This window comes from Apus apus, chromosome Z (genome assembly GCF_020740795.1).
Source record: "Apus apus isolate bApuApu2 chromosome Z, bApuApu2.pri.cur, whole genome shotgun sequence".
Taxonomy (NCBI): Eukaryota; Metazoa; Chordata; class Aves; order Apodiformes; family Apodidae; genus Apus; species Apus apus.
This window is the reverse complement of record NC_067312.1, coordinates 42,481,301-42,499,894: the sequence shown is the minus strand read 5'-3', so window position 1 is coordinate 42,499,894 and position 18,594 is coordinate 42,481,301. Positions and strand designations below refer to the sequence as shown.

Genomic DNA, 18,594 nt, shown 5'->3' with positions numbered 1-18,594 from the left:
CTGTCTTTTATACTAGTGTTCATCCAAAGCAGTGAGTGCAATTAAACCTGAAAGAGTCACCTGAGCTACAAGCAATTAGGGAATAAATCCCCATTCATTGTTTTCTTAAGTAAACTTTACAGAGGTTTGTGAGATTGTCTCATCAAAAGGACTAGTTATCAGGAAAAAAATAAAATTACTGTTTACCTTTGAGACAGGTGTGGGTTAAAGAACTGGCTGATACCTGGAGTATCTGGAGTGGGGATCACTGCATGTATAGCTATGTCCATTACACAGACAGGAACAGTCTTTCAGATAAACAGTAATTTCCTCTTTCTTTACTGTGAATTGTGAAAGTCCATTCATCAGCACATTTTGAACAGAATCGCATTGTTTGCACTCAGTTTTCACTGAGACCAGATGGTGATCCCTGCTATAAATCATACCTAGAACGCAGGACAAAGTCTCACCACTTTCAGAATCCATTTTGCTCAACTCCAGGAAGCTGATGGCAGCTCTCCAGACCACAGAAGATATTCTGGACTCCCCACTGGTCTCCTCTCTGGTATGGGGAGTTGGAACAAAAAACATGACAGGGACAAGAAAGGCAAGGCTGCAATGTGATGATGTAATTCATGCAAGAACATCTCTCTAGTCTTGGTTGAACTTCAGTAACAGAGAAGTAACCTCACACATTGCTTTGACATGATCTTATGACTTGGCAATATTTTAACATCACCCCAAACTATGTATATAATCTACAAAATCCTAATATTTAACATTTTCTGAAGAAAGGATTGCTGACTGCATTAATATGTCCATGTCCATACACAGCGTGACTGGATGTTTATCCATTAAACACAGAAACAGAAGCAGAATGCATTCAATGGTTCTCAAAATCCATTTACTGTTTAAAAGTCTCAACGCTGAAATACAGTAAAAGTTCAAAACTGCCTGGACTCCTGTAAGACAGCAGGAGGTTAACATTGCAAATAATAAATTTATTTGAAACACACAATCTTGGCTATTTCCATTCTGAATAATAACTGGAGAGAAATTATTCTTCCCATTCCTTAGGGAGGAAAAGAGTATTTAGAGAACAACCCTGGTTGTTCATCATATGAAAACACACCGCCATGAAATTAGAGTTTTCCATTGTTTTAGAACAATAAACCTTTATACAGAAGCTATTTTTTTAAATCAGTCTCTGCTAAACACATGAATCTTTTTATACAGTAATTCCATAGCTAATAAAAGAGGTGTGTGTGTATCTTACTCATGAATGTTACTCATGCAAAGGTGTAAAGAAAATAAACCTGTTTCACAATACACAATATCTAAATTTCCATTTCCCTGTGCTTGCTGAGTCTGCAGTACAATGACAGCATGCAAGTAAACTTCAATACACAATTGAAGATTAAAAGAGAAACGGTGTCTTTACCATTTCAGAGCAACCAGGAAATTTTCAGTATATGATGTGAAAAAGAGAACTTCAAAATCTTCTTTACACTCTGAAAATAAGTTAGAAATATTTTTTTTACTTTTAATATCGATAGTATTTTTATGCTACTTAGTTTACTCACTTTGCCAAAGTACAGAAACATTAATTGGGACAACATAAAAATATTGAACTAAAGATATATTGCATTAATTTTATTTTTTTCTTTTGGTGTCTTACTCTTCAGCACAGCTTTCCTCATTCTACTTAACGCACACCTTGAACTTGTGACACTAAACTGGTTAATATAATTTTCTTCCATGATAAATGTAAATAATTCCACAATGCTGATTTCCCAATGGTGATACTTTTTCTTTTATTAAAATTATGTGATAAAAATCTTCTTTTCAAGGTTTTACTTTTGAAAAGCTAAAGTTTTGAAAACTGCGGAATAGTATTTATTGCATATTCAAAGACTGAAATCAAAGAATTGGATATATTCAGTATATGTGCTAAATAGTGACTTTTATTAATAGCGTTGCAAGGGCTGGGAGTACTTTCCATACTTCAGGGTCATGAACTGCATTCTACGTAGCATGATGGCATGCTAAATCCACCCTTCTCATCTTCTAATATTTCTAGCAGAATCCTAACATTGCAGTAGGCCCTGAAACCTGGCTGGAGAAGTTGAAAGGTAAAATGGAAAGCCATGTGTTTCCATGCAGTCAACACTTCTGAGAGGGAAAATTTTATTCTTTTTATGCTGGGGATGAATGCAAGAGATGCTGTGTTTTTTGAGTGGGTGACTACTTCATCATTGTAACTCTGGCTTTCAGCACTTAGACAAGCCCGTATTTTTTCATGTGAAACTGTCTGATTAATTTTTTGGAAGCTAAGAAAGTTTTGGATCCAATACTGCAAATGAGATGGTGGACTTTAAGTTACTGAGATGAACGTGGTTCCTGTGAATAAAGTGCACTAAGAAATACTACAAAATTCTGATCAGGGGTATAACTTGTAATCTATCTGTATTGTGATTATAAGGTTTAATTGTGTGAAAAAGCTTTGCTGAGGTTCAGCCTTACCAGTTCATGCAGTGTTGCACTCCTTCCTTGTTAACTGCAAGTTAGAAGCGTTACCACAAAATGTGGGACAAACAGCCTTACTGCTACTCCCATTCAGCAAATGTTGCAGGTGGGCCTCAAGGCTAAGTCCCTTCTTTTCAGATGGGTGACTAGGTAGCACTCACATCTAAAACATGACGGCACAGGACTTTATGAGACTTCTCTGAGAGTTTTCTTCCTGAAGAATTTGTCACGGATTTACCATAAGAAAAAATATTCCTTACTGCTATTTCACAGATTTCAATGAGAGAGAGAGCACTGTTTAGGAAAAATTACTTTAATTTCAAATATCTGCCAAAGCCATTCTGCACTGCCTAAGTGTACAAATCCAGCTTTCAGTCAGCATACAACAGCCCTAAACTGCTGTCCTTCCTGCAGCAAAAAAAGTTTTGCAGACGTCAACAAAAGTTTTCTTGCCGTGTCACAAATTAGTTTCTTATAAGCAGAACTGTGTCATTGCAAGAAGTTTGCATGCAATGAACCAAGTAGAAAAACACTAAGATCATGAATCTAGAACACAAATGCCTGTAAAAGGACTAAATAAAACACGACTTTGACAATGTTACAGAATGTAAAGACTTAATTGAAAAATAGTTTGGAACATGTAGAACTCTTGTTTTGTGAGAGCTACATATAAATTGACATATAAATCACTGTAATACATAGTTATTATAAATTATCTTAATGTGCTTTCTAGCTATTATACATCCCTAAGGTCACTAATGACTAATTTAGAAAGTTGTAAGTAGGAAGTGTTTTAAAAAAATACTGAGGGTCACTTGATAGCACTTGTAAAACACAACATAAATCATGTGTCATAACGTTACATTCTCTTACCAGTAAAACTTGCCTTAACACCGTATTTTAAAGTTTTAAGCATAGAGAACTTGGTGCCAATTCAACCGCAAACCTGAGTTATCTTTTTGAAAGGTAAGATGAGCACTTGTTACACAGTACATTTAAATTTGTGTACTGATGCAAGATTTAGTCTGAGGCATTTTGAACTGATGATCAGTTTAACACCTTTATTTTTGTAAGAGTACGTGTGTGTGTGTGTGTGTGAGCACCCCGCTGACACAGCATGGTGACCTAGTAACTTGGTCCCAAAATAAACCATAATAAGTTGCAGTGCTAGGCACAACTTTCATGGTCTTCAGCTACTGTCAGTCTGGACAGGAAATCTGTGGGGTTATATTTAAAATTACCTCAGGATTGGACCCTTTTTTAAACATCCCCTGGCACTGATAAATCATCTCTGTAGTAAGGCTATGGCTCAACTGTAAAAAAAAAACACCAGCACCTGAAAGTGGGTTAGAAAATCTTAGCCAGAAAACATTTTACCTTCCCTGTAAAATACACATGTAAGTGCACATTGTTCCCTTAATTTCAGACCTTAGACTTTGAATGTAAATCAAAGCAGTCTAGTTCTGAATTAGAAGGCCTGAAATAACCAGTTACTTCTTGACAAGAGAAGAAAAAGGAAGGATATGATATTTTGCAACCCCTGGCTCCTGTGATTCTTCCCTAGGGTTTTTCTACACCAGTGAAAACTCAGCACACTGAATGTGCATATAAAGCTGCCTAAATATTTCTTGCAGTCGATTTACTTACGAGAAATCTTTAGGAAAATGTGTAAAACATTTAAAAGCTAAAACCTTTCTCCACTTGCTAGGTAACAGTACAGGTTACATAACCTACCCTAAAAGATTTTTCATAAAAGGAAAAAACAAGGAATTTTAAATACAAAACAGCATATATTTAAAGACCCATCAAGACTCTGTCAAAAGTGACAAAAGATAGGAAAATAGAATGACATTGACATTCTGATCTTAATTCACATAATTTAAAAGTGGCAAGTTATAGTGCACTTTCTCTCAAACTTCTGGGTTTCATGGATCTTGTTAGAATGCTGCAAAACTGTACCAAAATACAGTGATTAGTTACACAGAAAGTTAACAGTATAGATTATATACACCTTGCTAAAGTTTAGCAAACTAAACCCTGCCCTGCTTCCAGCCACACAAATTCACTAAAGACTTGGGCATGCAAGTAGTGAAGCTTTGACAAACACTACTGGTAAAACGCCCTATGAAAGAAGAGGGACTGCTGTCCCCAAAAGCCGTACACATTCACCTTCTAAGGTGTTGAATACCTTTCCATTTGGAGCTCTGTACCTCACGCCAAAGTAATGCAGGGTGTCAAGGAACAAAGAATCTTGCTGTTATTGTCAGAATTCAACTTCTTCCAACAGTGTTTATGCTATAATTGTACTTGTCTTTCTGCAGGTTGTGGATTTGATGGTTAAAATCTGTTCAGCTTGCACATCACCTTTCCAGAGTTGCTTGTGGCTCTACAGCATTTGTTCTGTTCTTGCACAGCTTTCAAGCACTTAGGTGACAGGCATTTAAGCACTTGCAGATTTGGCAGCCATACTTCTGAATGTCAAGACTTGATCCTAGCACATGGTGAACATCCTCTGTTTCAGAGGAGCTGGAAGTGCTCCGCTGCCTAGGGAAGGGTGCTCATAACTCACCTTTTATAAGCATTTTTTTTTGCTGGAAGGTTTAGACACGAGAACCAAGGCTTTCATAATTAGGCAGGTATTGTATCTTAAAATCTTTTATCAATACTTGGAGGTCTAAATCCCAGTAGAACACTGATTATGAACTTGGTAAATATGAAAATTCCAGTGGAAGTGAAATATGCAAGTAGGCTGACAGCTAAGCATTGCAATACCTATCATGTAGACATATTCAGTGGTATTAAAAAAAAAAAAAAAAAGGTGAGACTGATATATTTTGTATATATTTTGGTTCATTTCCTGGTGGATCACTTGCCATTTTAGGCAAAATATTGCTTCAAAAGGATTCAGAATCAGTAGCAGCAAATGGCTCCAGATTCTAGTGAATACAGCACTCAGCAGGAGGAAGCAGATTTTGTAACAAACTACTTCAAAAAGAGGAGGAATTTCTATCCTGCGTTTCTGGGTCCTGTGCAGTGGCAGAAGCCAGACACCACTACCACCTTCATCAGCACGACCACTGCTCTGCTTCAGTCCCGACTACTGGACCAGTCCTCTGACATCAGGTAAGCAAAGCCAAACCTTGGTGGCAAAACCCAGGTGGCATGTCCCATCAAGGCCTCAAGGAACGAGGCAACGGAGCCAGTGAGCTAAGGGCAGTAAGAATTTATGACCAAAAAAAGCAAAGTATGTCATTAAGGCACCAATTGCTGAGCGCAAGCTTTGAGAGTGCAGATTTGGAATACAGGCATCAAAAATGACGTGACTAAACCACATTTATTTTGTATTCAAATTTAAACTGCAGCTCATCAAGAATACAAACTGCTTGAAGGCATGACAGAGACAGTGGGGGAAAAAAAGACTCTGAGCCTATCTGTCACGTGTGCGACACCACACGGAACTGTCTGCGGTGGGGCTTGGTGAAATAATGGTTCTGGGGTCTTTTTAGGACACATCTGCTGCCAAGCTGCTCGTTCCACGTGGCTCCTGTCACCCGTCCCTTCCTCTCCACAGGTAGTTTACAGGTGCTTTAATTGCCCCGTGAGAAACCGGGCCCTGGGGACCCTACTGCCCCCTTCCCACCCGACGCCGGCAGAAAACGCCCCGTCGAGCATCCACATACCTTCACCATGTATCGTTTAAAGGTCAAGGCTTTAAGGCCTACTCTGGCGAGCAGCCGGGACTACGACCCGCACCGCCACCTCTTCCCACAGAAAAGGCTCAGCGCCCGAAGTAAACCCGCCGGGAAGGGAGCCTTGCACTGCCTCGCTTTCCGCCACTGCAACCCGGCACCGCTCCGCCCGCCCAGCGGAACCGGCCACGGGCGCAGGAGACGTCGAAGGGCCGCCGCCCCGTCGCCTTGCGGGTGCTCGTGGCTCAGAACGGGCCGCTTGCGAGGCCGTCAGCCCCTCGTGGTGAGGCGGCGGCAGTCGGGCGCTCGCCCGCCCCGACCGCGGTTCTCGGGGACCAGCCTCCTCTCGCGGTGAACACGACGGGAGCAGCTCGGCACGAACAACTCCCCCGGGCGCCCACCCCGACCGCAGCTCCTTCCGACGAGCCCCACCACGGGCGGGGACGGCGGAGCCGGCAGCCGCCGCCCGCAGGGGACACCAGCGCCGCGCCTGCCTCTTCACCGAGACGCTGCCCCTCGTTAGCGCGTGCCCGCGGAGGCGCGGGCGATCGGCGGGAGCCGCGGGCGGGGCGGGAGGCGGGGGAGGGCTCCCCCCCCCCAACACCGCCCCGCGCGCGGGAGGCGGCGGGAGCAGCAGCGGCGGCAGCCGACACTGCCCCACGTTACTTTGATTGACGGCTGAACAAATGTTTCCCCTGTTCGAACGCCGGCGCCGCGGAACGGCAGCGATCTCCCGGCTCCACCTCGGGCGGCGAGCAGGGGGCGCCGCCCGATTGGCTGCGGGCCGGCGCGGCGTCAGGGCCCCACGTGGGGGCTGAGCCCGGCGCCGTCCCCTTCCCCCCGCTCCTCGGGCCCGCACGCCCATTTGTCAGCGGCGGGATGATGGGCACGAGCTCGGCGCGGCGGTTCATGTGCGGCCGCCGCCGATTGGCCGCCGGCGACGCCCTTCACGGGCGGAGCTGCGGGGGCCCGCGCGGGGGGCGGGGAGCGCCGCGCCGCCCGACGGGAGGAGCAGTCCCGGGCGCGGCGGCGTGCGGGCGGAGCGGGCGCGGGAGGACTGCGGCTCCCAGCCTGCCCCGCGGCGGCGGCCTTCCGGCTGCTCTGCATATGTATCAGAATGTTAATGAGCAGCCGCTGCTAAATTTGGTCAAAGGAGTCACCTCGCCACAGCGTGCGGTGGGAGCGGTGGAGAGCGTCGGTGGCCGGGCTGAGCCCCGCTGAGCTTGAGCTGGTACGGCTGGGCACGGGGCTCCGCTCCGGTGCTGGCGCTGCCACTTCCCGGAGTTTCGGAAGGAGAAAAAAAAAGACAAAAAAAGAGACATAAATAAAACAGCCCGGACCGTATCGTATTTTTCATCTTTCTCGCTCTTTTTTTGATTATTTTTTTTAATTAAAAAAATCCAAGAAACAGACAAAAAATAGACAGGAAAAAAAAAAAAAAGGGTAAAAAAGGCCGGCCAAGCAGAGCTGGTGGGGGAGATGCGGGCCGGCCGGTAGCAGCGAGGACCAGCCCGCCGCACAAAAGGGCACCGCACCGGAGAGAGCCCTCCTGCCGCCCTTCCCAGCGCGGCGCCCCGCTCCGCCAGCCGCTGGGGTGGGAGAGCCGCCGGCTGCAGTAAAAGTTTGCAGAAAGGGAGAAAACTGCCGGCTGGAATCTCTGGCGGAGCGCGCACCGGCGCTGGCGGAGGGGCTTTCCCCGCCCTCCTTCTCGTCCTCCTCCTCCTCCTCCTCGTCCGCCGCCACACGGGGCTAGCAGCCCGCCGGAGCCCGCGGAGCAGCGGCGCTCGGGAGAGTCGGTCGGCGCCGCCCGCTGACCGCCCCCGGGGGATGTGGCAGCGGCCCCCGCTCGCCGCGGACGCCGCCGTCGCCGCCGCGCCTCGTCGCTGCCGGCGGTGCCCCTCCAGCCCCGGGGCGACGGGGCCGGGGCGCCCGTGCCTGCCGCCGCCGCCGTCGTCGCCGCCGCCACTCCTGCAGCTCTGATCTCCGCCGTTCCGGCCGTCAGCGCCCCCCGAAGCGGCTTGGATGATCCGCGACCTGAGCAAGATGTACCCGCAGACCCGGCACCCGGTGAGTGGCGGCGGCGACCCCGCGGAGTTGTAGCCATTTTCTTATTGTTGTCCGCCGCGCCGCCGCCGCCGCCCCGGACTGGGGTTGGCTTCTTCGAGTTGCCCTCGCCGGTGCGCGGCGGTCCCGGCGCCCGACACGCGTCCCCACTGGTGCGGGGGGTCTGAGCGGGCGACGGCCTCCCTCCGCGGCTGCCGCACACCGCTGGTGGCCCCGTCGGGGGCAGCCGAGGGGCCGGGGGGGCTGCGTCTCCGCGGAGCCCGGGTGTGAGGGCCGTGGCGGCGGCGGAGGGTAGCGGCCGGGCGGGGGGAGCGGCGGGCGGACGAGAGGGAGAGAGTAAAAGACCCACTGTTGCTTGCTTGCAGGCTCCTCATCAGCCAGCGCAGCCCTTTAAATTCACCATTTCCGAGTCCTGCGATCGGATTAAGGAGGAGTTTCAGTTTTTGCAGGCTCAGTACCACAGGTAACGCTGCCCACTTTCCCCGCTCCCCGCGCGGGCTCGCCTCGCGCAGCTTTTCACCGCCGCTGCCCGGGGGGCGGCGGGGCGGGGGCGCCGGGCGGACCCACCCCATCCCGCAGCTCCTCCGCATCCTGCCGCCGCTCCCGGCCCTCGGGGCGGGGGCTCGCCGAGGCCCCGAGCCGAACGGTGCGATCGGATTTTCTGTTTTTTTCCCCACGCTCCAGTTTGTGGTTGGTTTTTGCTTCGTGTTTTTTTGTTGTTTGTTTGTTTGTTTTTTTGATTGTTTGTTTGTTTTGTTTTCTTTATTTTGGGGAGTGGGGATGGAGGGTTGGGGTTTGATGGAAAAATAATGTGGCTGGTTGGGCTCGTCCTCAGCTTTTCTTCCAAATGCCGCTCAGGACACACGTCTTGTCTTGGCTCGGCCCCCTCGCGCCTTTCATTGACATGTCAAGTGCTGATAACCTGGAAGAGAGGCGGCGAGCTGTTTCATTATCTTTAGGTGGAAGAGCGCCGTGTCCTCAAAGTGACAAGTGACTTCTGGCAGGATTGCTTAGCGGGCTTCTGAAAACAAACAAAAAAACCCAAACAGCGGAGGTGTTTGTGTTTACCGCGGTATTCTTTAAATTACCAGCAGTGTTTTTTCCTTGCAGTTCTGTCATCAGTGACTGGAAAAAAAAAAATCCAGCAACTTTTTGCTCTTTGAAATAGTGATACGGTTTTGATTTCTCTGTGGGTCGAGTGAGAGCAATTGGTGTTTCTAAAACTCATTTAAATAAAAACTCTGAAATGCGAGTTATGGATGTGTAAGTGGCTTCTCAAGCTGAAGTTTTATAGGTATGAATCCCTGCGTGCTTCTCTGAACCAGTGTTGGTTTGCTTTTTTTTTGCCAGAGAAAAATACTCTCCCATGTACTGTATGCAGGGTGTACTGTATGCAGCTTGCCTAGGAGATGAGGATGTTTCACATTACCTCTTGAAAGAGGAAAAGTATAAACCCTGCTCTGAACTCCCAAGCAAAACCTGGAATGCGTGTTTCTGTTGGTGTGTTGCAGAAATGCTTGAAAAGGGGAGTAACCTGTGTACGGAAGAATGTCAGATTTGTGTTATGAAGTACCCACGCTTTTTCCTTTTTATGTCTTGAACAGTTTAAAGCTAGAATGTGAAAAACTGGCCAGTGAGAAGACAGAGATGCAGCGACATTATGTCATGGTAAGCAAGCTGCACAACAAATTCAAAACATCTTTTAGCTTGGTAAATTGAGACCAAAATGCATTTGAATTGTTGGAGTCGAGCAGAAATATTATAGTAGCGCTGCTGGGGTTGAGGTTACATCAGTGCTTCCATTATAAATACTTAGTTTCAAGGGTTTATAACTTGTTTTCAGCAGTTAAGTTTCCACATGAAACTTGCTTTTTAACCTTTAAAGTAATTGGAGATTTTTCTTCCAAATAATAGCCGTTTACTTGTCAGCCCTTTATAGTCATGTACAACTTTCGTAGTGTACCTGGGGATGATGTTTTAACTTTTGCTGACTTCTCCCAATGATCATATCAATGTAAAACAGTTCAGGATAATATTTTTTCTGCAATGGATGTAAACCAAAACTGTGCACATACGTGTACAAACCCAAAGCCTTCTTCCTAGAAGAACTGTTGTACCTGGGCAGCTGGTTCCTTGTTTCGCTAAACTGAGAAAAGCAGGGATCTCAGCCTTGAAATGGATTTCCTCAATGGTTGTTATCTGCCTGGTCAAATAAAGCACATAAGAAGACACCTCTAAATACATAATTACATGATGGATCATGATTACTCCAGAGGATCTTTTGCTATCTGCTGTCTTTTACATCTGTGGAGGATTAGCCATTTTCCCTATGTAGGTGATAAATAATGCTCTTGTATTTACAAAAAAAGCAAATAACTTCAAAAAATTCTTAACCAAGAGTACAAGCAAATGTTAAGGCTTGCAGTTGTCTTTTTCATGGCTGATAGATTGATGTCTTGGAGATTGGTACTAACATTACACACTGAACTGAGTTCCCCACAATGTTTGGGCACAACTGAACAGACTTAGATTGGTTTATCTACTTTGGCTCTTATATGCTCTTTCATTTTTTTGCATTCCTTCAATTTAATTGCTGGTTTTGTGTGTTTTTAATTTAAAATATTGAATCACCAGTCTGTTAGACATTGCTGATTTATGTGTGTCTGGCATCAAGGACTTTGGGCTGTTTTTTTGGCATCTTTTATGTGTGCTAGGGTATAAAATCTTGAGCATTTCTGTGTGGCTTTTTGTTCTGCTTCTAATTGTTAACTCTGGTTTCGATTACTTTTTTGTAATTGTTTGTTATCTGTTTTTTTTGCTTGTTTTATGGGGGTTCTTTTTAATTTGAAGCAATGCAGGTAAAATAACAACAACAAAAAAAGGGTTACTGTGAAATGCTTGTTCAAATTCCAGGAGCACTTTGAGGCCAGTACATGTTTTTAGCTCTGTATGTCTTTGTACAGGTGATATTTGAGTCAAAGTGAATTTTTGAGTTTTTGCAAGGTCTAATCAAGTAATTTTCTTCTTTCTTAGTATTATGAGATGTCCTATGGGCTGAATATAGAGATGCATAAGCAGGTAGGTACATATTTTGTTTTATGTGAGAGTGTTCTGTGTAATTTTTCCCGTCAGTCTTACAACAGTTATGTGCTCTTATGTTCTGTGTGACTTGCGGTAATTGCATGCTTAAGTGCATTTTTTTTTTACTTAACCTGGCCCTGAAGTTTTCATCTTGTCTATGGTGTATGGGCTCTGTGTAGGTTATGGTCTTGGTTCCCAGTTGTGCCTTATTTTGTTGACTTCCCACATGCAATCACTGCACATGCGAGCAGTCCTGTACTGCTTGGGGAGGGTGTATGTGAACAGGGATGTGTGTGTGTGTTGCGCCTTCAGATCTGTCTGGCTTGGAATATCCAGGGTTTACTTTTTTGGGACAATAGCTACACCGTAAATGCTTATTAGGTGCCGACGGATTTGTATTTGTGTGTGGAAAAGACTGTTCTCTTGGGTTTACCTAAATTGATTTAATCTGGAGCTACAAAAGCAGTTGATGCACAGCCACATTCCTGTTTCCCTCAAGCTGCTTCCTTGGACCTTTGTGCAAAACCAGTGTCTTAGCATCTCAAACATGAAAGAGTAAATGAGGTTTCTTCGAGGATGTTAGCATGCTTGGTTTTGTGCCTTGAAGTCTAGCACTCAGGCCAAGATTAGCAGGAGATTAGTCAGATGGAGCATGGTAGTGTAAATCTGAGTTTCTTAGTTGGCAATGTGTGTTTTTAACCTTCTCTGGAGGAGAATGAATTAAACATCTGACCTCTTTTCCAGTGAGGGAACTTTTTATATGGTGAAGTTTAATACTGACAACTCATTTTAGCAAATGGTTGAGCAATTTGCCAGTATTGTTTGGGAGTGTAAACTGCAGAAATGAAGAAACGGTTGGATGGGAGAAGAAAGGCCATCTGAAAATTGGTTTGTACGCATTTCTGTTCAAAGTTAGGGATTTGGAACTTCTCTGGGTTGTGGAAATAGGATTTCTTTATCTTGCTGGGAGCAGACATACAAGTCAAATATTTTTTTAATGTTATTTATTATATTTTGTACTCCATTAGCATCTCAATGCCACAGTACTGATTAGGGCCATTTGCACTAGATGGCATACAAATACGAAGACAGTGTCATTCCCTGCCTCCTAGCGTTTTTCATCTGCAGTTCCAAATTTATGGGACCTTGTATATGCAGGTTATTTTACAGACATATACAGACCTGTTGAATTCAGATGTCCACCTATCTCACAGGTACTGAGAATACTCAGCAAGTGTGTTTAGCAGATGCTTGAGAGCACAAGGCTGTGATTGCAGCTGATCATGTATGTGGTATGTGACTCTCTGGACCTGGATCAGATTGCAGGTGCCAGTGGGAAGACTGATTTGTCACTGATTCTCAGGTGTTCGGTCTGTTCTCAAATGAATAGCCAGATTGTTTCAGATCTCATTAAAAAAACCCTGCAAAACCAAAGCAAAACGAACAAAAAAACAACAACCAAAGACCAAACAAATAAACTCCCAGTCAGTAAAGTAGTAAATATGGAAACAATTCACAAAGGCCAGACTCCTTGCAGGCCACCAAGCAAATTCTTACAGGCCTTTGAAAGCAAGCATTGCAGTCAGACTTGTTTCTTTTTCTAGGTACTCTGTTTTTACAGCAATTAGTTGTATGTAGATTTAGCGTGACTGCACAAAATTCTGTGGGACAAAATCAGCTTGCAAATGCAATGTATAATTAAATAGTTTTAAGCAGGGCAAAAACTCAAAATGAAGGTGCTTTTAATTTCTAAATGCCTTACTTCAGAAATTGTATGTAGTTAAGGCAATGGAGTTGTCAGTGATATTCTGGAGAAATTAAATACTTAGTTACAACTAAGTGTGGGGATTACAAAGGACTGGGTTTTAATTAAACACCTTTTCCATTACTGTTCACTCTGTTCAAATTAGTAGTTTAAGTGTTGTACTCTCATGCAGAACACTTAAATATTTTGTCAGATGTTGATTCAGATTAGCTGTGGCTAAGAAGCTTGTTCACTATCATTCTTAAATCTGGTATCAATGTAATATCTCTCATGTCTCTCTTTCTATTGCCACAGCAGGTGTTTTGTTTTTTTTTTACTTCTTGCTTCAGCAACTGCAAATTATTTCCCATCTTGCTTTATGATCACAGCATTAGGGTCCAATGTGGTATATTACATAGATAGCCTTGATTGCTTCATTTCATGTGCATGAAGCTTTTGTAGTCTTCCACCTTAAATTCCCTTCTTCTACCTTCTTGGATTTTACTCGGCTGAAATGGAGTGATTCACCTTTTGTTTTTCCCTTGTCCCCCCCCTCTATTCTCCACCCCCACCTTTCAGTGTCCAGCTTTCTAAATTCAATCATATAAAAATCCTGCGGGCAGTTTATCACATTATGAAATACAGACAGGCCTGCAAACCCCCTACTTATTATATTTTCTTTCTTTTTTTTTCACTTTAGCACAGAGGCATATCTGTCTTTATTTGTTTTTCTGGGGAGACAGCCTTGGTTCCTCTCAGGTTCTTTTCCAGATGTACTCACTGGATGCCCTTGTAATGGAAAGAAGGCAATAATGCAGTGAAGTTGCCCTTCGGCATAATTGGGCCTAGTTCTCAAGATCAGGTTTGGCTTATTCACTTATTAGATTTGTGTCTCAAAAGGTTCAAGAGCAGGACTCCCTGGAGTCCTTGGAAGTACCCTAGTAATTGGTGGCCCTGATATTTGAAACCTTTGTGTATTTTTCTGTTAAAGCTTCTGTTCTTCTTGGCTGCTCCCAGCCAGAGTGTATTTATTTTTAGAGAAATTTTTCACTGGACCAGAAAATGATGGCTGTGATGGAGTCATGACTCTGTGACTTAGCAAATTGATTAAAGGATAAACGTGCAAAGAGCAGTGGTAGCGAATGTGTCGGTGTGTCTGGTGGGGCTGAGGGGGAAGGAGCATCTCTTTTCCCACCCCTGTGTGATGTTCATCATCAGTCATCCTGTGTTGATTTTGATAGAAGACTATTAAAGTGAAACCTATGGGGAATTTGTCATTCTGAAAGGAAAGCTAATGTAATTAGTACCAATTAAAGTACATTTAGTAAATTGGATTTAATCTTAATTAAGCCTGCATAATGTTGCCAATTTTTAACAATTATGTTTGAGAACATAATTAATTTAAATTTTGGTAACTGAGTAAATAGCATTAGACTGGTAGAATTAGTAATTTGTATTTTTTTTTAAAGACAAGTGTGTGCTATGTTGTGACATGTGGTGTTGTAGCCTAAAATACTCAGCTAATTTTTTATGTTGTGTGCTAGGATCAAAGTAGACATACTCAAAAACCAAAACCAAACCAATGCAAAAAACCTCAAACAAAACAAAAAACAACCAACTAGTAAACAACAACAACACCTAAAAGGGTTTTTAGGTCACAGTATGAACAGGTACTTCCTTACAGTTTTAAATTCTGCCCTTAGAATAGATATGAACATAGCTGCATTTTTAACATTTCCTTTTAAGAGGTTCAGCCGATAGTTTATGAATGAATAGCTGACGTGCTGCTCTGTGTTTCTAGTATACTGTTGCTGTTTGGTGGTGGTCATTTGGTTTAATTTCTGAAATTAGGATGTTCTGATGGTAAACAGTTTATTTAAATTGCTGTAATTAAACACCCTTGCTGAAGGTTTTATTTCAAAATTGTAGTTATCTCTTAAAATAAGTGTATTTGGCTACAGACAACAGATATTTGTGAATGGGGCTGATGGAAAGCTTAAATAGGATACAACATTCACTTTTTATTTTGATGTTTTTGAAGGTGGCAATATGTAAATCCTGTAAACTCTTTTTGGTTACACCTCTATCTTTGAACTAATTCAATGTTAGATTTCAGCATTTTTGAAAGAAAATTCAGCTCTTTTAAGAAGCTGGGTATTAAAAAATAAATTAAGTTACTTTTTAGGATCACAGAAAAAAAAAAAAATCCAATCCATGTAAATTTCATTATGAGACTTGGGCAACAACCATTTGAGTGCTGCTAAAATATTAATTGGATAGAAATGAAAGGGCTCTGCTAGCTGATAGGATATCATAATCATAGCTGCAGTAGTCGATGGTAAATGATGACAAATGGCATTAGGAACCTTTTAGCAAACTGTAATAACTACGAGGAGGGAAGTGGTATGGATTTGCATTATATCTGATACCCTCTAGTACCAAGTGGATTGCCAATACTGCTTGTTTAGCATTTTCTAAGGGCAATAGGATATTGATTTCCGACTTACAAGGAATGGCTCTATTTTCACCATTGAAAAGTATTGCAGGTTGTTAAGAAGAAATTGACTTGAAGAGGCCTGACTGCTGCCCATCATGGAACAAATAAAGCAAAACTGCCGAAGCATGGTGGAGCAGCGAGATGGGGCCCTCAGCAATTTGTTGCTATTAATTTACCATGCTCGACAGCAAATCAATCGGCATCTACTTCATCTGCTGGAGAAAATGCTGTCCAGGGCAGATAAAAGGCCCTGCGTGGTACAGGGAATAGACAGGATTGGCCAAACAGAGGCTGCAGTTAATGTGTAAATAAGTGAAATCAAGGCCACTGTTGCCGAGAAAGCTGTTTTTAATTAGGTTGGGGCTTTATAGTGAGCTATTTAAGAAAATAGCATGGAGAGTCAGGGGAGATTTATTGCCGACTGAGTTAATATATAGGCTGTACAACATCCCAGCCTTAAGTCTGCTTGCTTCTTAGGCCTTAGAAAATTATTTTGGTAAAGGAGTAAAGATGGGAATCAATTTGTTTAATTTAGGGCAGTGTTTTGACTGTTTTTCATCTTTGTGGCGTTAAAGCACAAATGTCATAGAGGATTGGTTTGTGTGTGTACTACTTGTGTAATGCAAAAATACTAATTTTTATCTTTATATATATATATAATTTTATTTTTTCCCCACTGGTCTGGGCTCAGTGTGAATGTATATGCATGGAGGTGTGCACTTTTTTTTTTTAACAGCCAGTAGTTGAGTGTATATTGTCTTACGTTTGAAGAATAAGTGGAGAGCCAGCTAAAATTATACCAGCTGAATTTGTTCTCCATTATAAACAGTAGGAAAGATTTAATAGAGATACAGACAGTGGATAGTCAGAACTGAACTGGAAAACTTCAAAATGAAAGAGATTAGAAGTGAAATTTTGAAGGCGGCAGCTCATACAGGACTATTAAGGAGGAAGAGAAAAACAAGTGGCTTTTCCATCAAACTCACAAAATGTAGAAAAATAGGCTGTCAAATTTTTGACAACTGAGGCTTGTTTGTCCCAGTTTTAGGTTATTTAGCCTCCAAAGCCAGCAGAAAAGCTTAGAAGCTTATGAACAGTTAGAAACTGTATTCTGCAGTTAAACCAGAAAGCTTTTACTTGGTAATAACTTCTAAGTTCTGAAACAAGAATCTGTGCATTTTCCTAATACAGATGGTAGCCAGTCTTTCTGTGGAGAGGTCCTGTTAATTACTGGGAAGTTTATTGTTGCTGTTTCTTCATGAGTTACCATTGAAATAAGCTTTCCCCCCACAACTGCAGGATAACATGCATGAGCACAAGAGCTTCTTTTCACCGTGGTGTTGCCGTGCATAAGCAGAAGAAGGCAGAGAAGTCATCGTTTTCCCCCATTGCTTTGGCAATTCAGACAGATGCTTAAGACACAGGAAGTAGCACAGAACATGCTGAGCAAACTTTTATATTAAGACATATGCTCTGTTTTTACTGGCAAGAGGCTGTGCTCTGCAGTACTTAAACCTAAAAGCATTTTTCTTCCTTCGAAAAATGCTAATTGTTGTGATGGTGCCTTGCTGACTGTGTTAGTTTATGGGCCCACTTGTCATTACAGACCCTGTGATTAGGGTTGCCTAATACCTTCTCCTATAAAAAAATTGCTGCAATTTTAATTTTATTTTTTTTTAATTGCAAGAGAATTCATCACCTGTGCCATTTGCAGTAAGGAACACAGTTCTGGTGAGTAGCCACTGCCCTGTTGGGCCGGTGGTGTGGTGGAGGGAAAGCAGAGGGAGAGGGAAAGGTGATGTCGACCTCGGCAGCCGGAGACCTTCCTCCTGCCTGGTTCTGCCACTGCCTGTTGAATCAGCCAGCTCTTCTGGAGGCATGATGGTGGTGGAAGGCTCCTGCTGAATGCTCAGAACTTAGTATCCACAGCAGAGGGAAGATGTGTCACCATTTTGTGTATAGTAACTTTTGCATCATTTTGTGTGGTGAGATTTGCCTTCTGGGGGCAAAAAAGGAGCACCAAGGTCATTAAACGCAGGAAAAGACATTACTTAGCAATTGATTTCAAACTGAGTTATCTGGATGCTGTCATGCCAGGGTGCTTAAACTTTACAGTGTTTGTGTGAGCTTGATCCTGCACCATCGTGTATGTGCCTCATGGTGCAGTTTTTAGTTACATGCTTGCTGATCTCATTACCAGTTTTCCTAGAAAACCTTGTTTCAGTGCACGAAGCAGGTGTCAGAGAAGTTGAATTAATGTTGTAGAGGTGATTGTAACTCTGAAATAAGTTTAAACATGAGGATTTTGGCATGTGACATAACTGTAGTTGTAAGCTTCTTGAGACAGGGATTGTGATTTTAGTAGATTTTAGAAAAAGCAAAGGGGATGCTCACACAGGTCAATCCCAGTGTGTGCCATGTACTCAGTGCATTAAAGCTGCGATACAATTATTTTTTTTAAATTTTTTTTTAATATTTTTTTTTTGTTGGGGGGTGGGTGGGAAAAGACACCAAGGCTGTCAAATGTTGATAATTCAGAATTATCAGTTTTGTCTTGCTTGTTATGTTTTTGGGTGTTTGTTTTTGGTTTTTGTTTGGTTTTTTTAATTAGATAGTATGTACTATTTGTGGTCATAATAAAGGACTGGGTTTTGTCACAAATGTGAGCTAGTTTGTGAGCAGTGTGGTTGTAATTGTTACAGAAGTCACTTACTTTGCTTTCTGCAGATTGAGCACATCTGTTGCCACTGCCTTTCAGAAAACCTATTTAGCCACAAGGCACAGTGGGAAGAGACCAAAGATGATGATGTGAAACACAGGATGTATAAACCAATTCTTGCATTCACTAGCAAACGACTATATACGTGAAGTCAAACCTGTCTTGACTCAAGAAATGCTATTCCGTGAAAGAAACTGAATCTTTGGATTAAAAAATTATAATCTTAAAATACAAAAATAAGAAGTGGTTTTAAGAATACCTGTTTTTTTCTTTGATTATCTGTATATTTTTACAG

General features: G+C 43.0%; 1 protein-coding gene across 3 annotated transcripts in view; it reads left to right on the top strand.

Moving 5' to 3' along the window:
- Positions 1–8,174: 8,174 nt before the first annotated feature.
- LOC127395741 (transducin-like enhancer protein 4) overlaps positions 8,175–18,594 on the top strand; it is a 99,909-nt gene continuing 89,489 nt past the window's right edge. For 2 of the 3 annotated variants that reach the window (XM_051643061.1, XM_051643060.1), the window contains exons 1-4: positions 8,175–8,261; positions 8,624–8,721; positions 9,863–9,926; positions 11,292–11,336. In XM_051643061.1, the coding sequence (XP_051499021.1) occupies positions 8,217–8,261; positions 8,624–8,721; positions 9,863–9,926; positions 11,292–11,336 (252 nt within the window). In that variant the 5' untranslated portion in view covers positions 8,175–8,216. The remainder of the gene's footprint in view (positions 8,262–8,623; positions 8,722–9,862; positions 9,927–11,291; positions 11,337–18,594) is intronic. The other variant, XM_051643062.1, reaches the window with a different exon arrangement.